Below are 1,956 nucleotides of genomic sequence, written 5' to 3' on the forward strand. Positions count from 1 at the left end.
GGGCAGCTGTCCCCCGGGTCCCCCAGAAGGAGGAACCCGTACGACTGGATCCGAACCTCCGCGCCGCCCAGCAACCCAAGTAAGAACCGGAACCAAAATTAGCAACTGGGCCGGCAGACGGTACCGATGCTGCAGAAATTAAACATTATAAAACTTTAAGTTCATCGGTTTATTCTTAGTTAAACGTGGAAAATGTTACGTTCTTGGTGGTTCGATTCGGCGCAGTTTGGACCGGGAGTCCCGCCGCTCCCAGCAGAGAACTGTTGGACATTTTAATATGAGGCTGATATGAAAACAGAGACGATACGAGTCAGCTTCAACAGCTGCATAACTCTGGCAGGAAATATAATAACTAACTAACTAACTAACTAACTAACTAACTAACTAACAATTATTATTATTACTATTACTATTATTATTATTATTATTATTATTATTATTATTATTATTATTATTATTATTATTAGAAGTAGTATTATTAGAAGTAGTATTATTATTAATATTATTATTATGCTGAAGGCGTATTTCGTAATTAAATTCGTTAACTAGTAATAATCAAATGAAGGAGAAACTCATGTAAACTTATTTTAAATAAAAGCCAATAATTAAGAGAAAATAAAACATTAATGTAATATTAAATTCAAGCACATAATTTGAGTGTTTGAAAAAGTCTAATTTAAAAAAAAGTACATAATGTGATTTTCTTATGTTTTAGATTTTAGTTTAGTTGAAATGAAAATGAATTTAACTAAACTGTCATAAATGATCAGATATTTTTAGTTCAGTTTATTTTTGGTTCTTTATAGAGAAATGGAGCGAGGGCCTTTGAAGTGTAAATGCCCCCCCTGAGGATGATGATGATGATGATGATGTCGGGCTCCTGGTGAAGCCTGGAGGAGGAAGAGGAGGATATCGGGCCATAAACGGACCATGTGACCGCGACCGTTTATACCTGGCGCAGCCGCAGCGCGCGCAGACTCGCAGGGCGGCCGGCAGGCAGCAGGTGGAGGCGCGCGCAGGTCACGAACACGCGGACACAGAGCTCACCTGCAGACAGGTGAGCGGCAGCAGGCAGGCTGGAGCCGCAGTATGCTGAGGGAGAGCCCTCACCTGGGAAGATGTACGTCAGTTACCTGCAGCTGGACAAGGAGCCCACCATGTACCCACACCAGAACCCGGTGAGCCGCCACCCGGGGCTCAGCCTCAGCCCCCAGAACTTCCCGGTACCAGGCCCGCCGCAGTACCCGGACTTCCCCGGGTACCACCACCACCACCACCACGGCCTGAGCGCCGAGCCGCAGCAGGCCGGGCCGGGCGCCGGAGGATGGAGCCCGGTTTACCCGCCGCCGCCGGCCCGGGAGGACTGGACCGCGCACCAGTACGCCGCCGCCGTGGGCGCTCCAACTGCGGGCGCCGGGCCCGCGCTGAGTTTCCAGGAGTTCCCCGGTCAGTCGGCCGCGCTGCTGCCCGCCGCCCTCAACCCGTCCGCGGGGCAGCTGTCCCCCGGGTCCCCCAGAAGGAGGAACCCGTACGACTGGATCCGAACCTCCGCGCCGCCCAGCAACCCAAGTAAGAACCGGAACCAAAATTAGCAACTGGGCCGGGAGACGGTACCGATGCTGCAGACAATTAAACATTATAAAACTTTAAGTTCATCGGTTTATTCTTAGTTAAACGTGGAAAATGTTACGTTCTTGGTGGTTCGATTCGGCGCAGTTTGGACCGGGAGTCCCGCCGCTCCCAGCAGAGAACTGTTGGACATTTTAATATGAGGCTGATATGAAAACAGAGACGATACGAGTCAGCTTCAACAGCTGCATAACTCTGGCAGGAAATATAATAACTAACTAACTAACTAACTAACTAACTAACTAACTAACAATTATTATTATTACTATTACTATTATTATTATTATTATTATTATTATTATTAATATTATTAGTATTATTATTATT

General features: G+C 46.7%; 1 protein-coding gene and 1 long non-coding RNA gene across 2 annotated transcripts in view; one reads left to right on the forward strand and one right to left on the reverse strand.

Moving 5' to 3' along the window:
• The window catches only part of LOC107833973 (uncharacterized), a 22,308-nt gene that overhangs the window by 15,245 nt on the left and 5,107 nt on the right, over positions 1-1,956 (reverse strand). Inside the window, exon 2 of the long non-coding RNA XR_001659736.1 lies at positions 1,869-1,875. This is a non-coding gene — a long non-coding RNA (uncharacterized LOC107833973). The remainder of the gene's footprint in view (positions 1-1,868; positions 1,876-1,956) is intronic.
• LOC103156625 (homeobox protein CDX-1-like) overlaps positions 745-1,956 on the forward strand; it is a 5,067-nt gene continuing 3,855 nt past the window's right edge. The window contains exon 1 of the mRNA XM_007578756.2: positions 745-1,569. Within this exon, the coding sequence (XP_007578818.1) occupies positions 1,119-1,569 (451 nt within the window). The 5' untranslated portion in view covers positions 745-1,118. The remainder of the gene's footprint in view (positions 1,570-1,956) is intronic.

Source organism: Poecilia formosa, unplaced genomic scaffold (genome assembly GCF_000485575.1).
Source record: "Poecilia formosa unplaced genomic scaffold, Poecilia_formosa-5.1.2 Scaffold490, whole genome shotgun sequence".
In the NCBI taxonomy this organism is placed as follows: domain Eukaryota; kingdom Metazoa; phylum Chordata; class Actinopteri; order Cyprinodontiformes; family Poeciliidae; genus Poecilia; species Poecilia formosa.